At 62.8% G+C, this 1,292-nt stretch overlaps 1 protein-coding gene across 1 annotated transcript in view; it reads left to right on the forward strand.

The window, feature by feature from the left end:
• The window catches only part of LOC104410742 (glutamate receptor ionotropic, NMDA 2C-like), a gene marked incomplete at its 3' end in the record, with an annotated part of 8,307 nt that overhangs the window by 2,085 nt on the left and 4,930 nt on the right, over positions 1 to 1,292 (forward strand). Inside the window, 2 exon segments of the mRNA XM_010020992.1 lie at positions 1 to 558; positions 1,058 to 1,172. The exon segment at positions 1 to 558 is cut by the window's left edge and continues 17 nt beyond it. Coding sequence (XP_010019294.1) covers positions 1 to 558; positions 1,058 to 1,172 — 673 coding nt within the window.

Below are 1,292 nucleotides of genomic sequence, written 5' to 3' on the forward strand. Positions count from 1 at the left end.
CGAGCAGCAAATCCAGGTGATCTTTAAGGTGTTGGAGGAATACGACTGGGGCTCCTTTGCTGTCATCACCAGCCTCCTCCCGGGCTACAACATCTTCCTGGAAGTCATCCGCTCCTTCACGGAAGCCAGCTACTTCGGCTGGGAGCTGCAGGAGGTGCTCACCTTCGAGATGAGCCAGGAGCGGAGCAGCTCCAGGACACAGCGGCTCCTGCGGCAGGTCGATGCCCAGGTCCTCATCGTCTACTGCTCACGAGAGGAGGCTGAGTACCTCTTCACCATGGCGGAACAAGCCGGCCTCGTGGGGCCAGGCTACATCTGGATCGTGCCCAGCCTGGCAGTGGGCAACATGGAGGTGCCACCTTCCTCCTTCCCCGTTGGCCTCATCAGCGTGGTGACGGAGAGCTGGAAGCTGAGCCTGCGGCAGAAGGTGCGGGATGGGGTGGCCATCATTGCCATGGGGGCAGCCAGCTTCTTCCGGGCCCACGGCTACCTCCCGGCGGTGGGACGGGACTGCCGGGCTCCTGCTGGGACCACGGCCACCAACACCAGCTTCTACCAGTAAGGCTTGGGGATCCACTGGGATGGGTGGGAAATGGGGGCAATGGGGAAATGGAGGGGGAAGGGGCAGGGGAGGAGGGAGAATGGAGCTGGTGGGCAGCGGGGATGATGCGCACCGTGGGCTGCAGCTGGAGGTCCACACCTCTTGGATGGGCTTCTTCTGAGCAGCCCTTGCTTTTTCCTATGCTTCTCTGTCCCCTGGGTCCTATGGGGATCTCGGGGGGGTTCGCAGCTCTGCTCTGCAGTGCAGATGTGGCACCTTGGGGCTTCTGCGGCAATCTGGGCACCCTCAACCCTGCAGTGGTCCATCCTTGGTGCCTCCTTGCTGGCAGGGCTTTCTCCAGCTCCCTGCTGCCCCTCTCTTAGGGGCTAAACCTGGTCCCCAGCTCTCAGCCCCATGTATCTAGGTGTGACCCATGGAGCTGGAGGAGGAGAAAGAGGAGGGCTGAATGGGGCTGGGCTGCACAGTCAGGGGCTTATGGATGCTGTGTCCCACCAGGCACCTCCTCAATGTGACGTGGGAGCACAGGGACTTCTCCTTCAATGAAGGCGGCTACCTGGTCAGGCCCACCATGGTGGTGATCTCGCTCAACCAGCACCGGCTCTGGGAGATGGTAGGACCCCGGCCCCCCAGCATGGGCACACCAGGGAGGGTGGCCGGGCAGGGTGAGCCTGGGGCCATGCACAGGCTGGGATCCTACCATGGGACAGGCAAAACCCATGGCTGGGACCCC

The sequence above is a fragment of the Nestor notabilis genome, unplaced genomic scaffold, assembly GCF_000696875.1.
Source record: "Nestor notabilis isolate BGI_N333 unplaced genomic scaffold, ASM69687v1 scaffold16858, whole genome shotgun sequence".
Lineage (NCBI taxonomy): Eukaryota > Metazoa > Chordata > Aves > Psittaciformes > Psittacidae > Nestor > Nestor notabilis.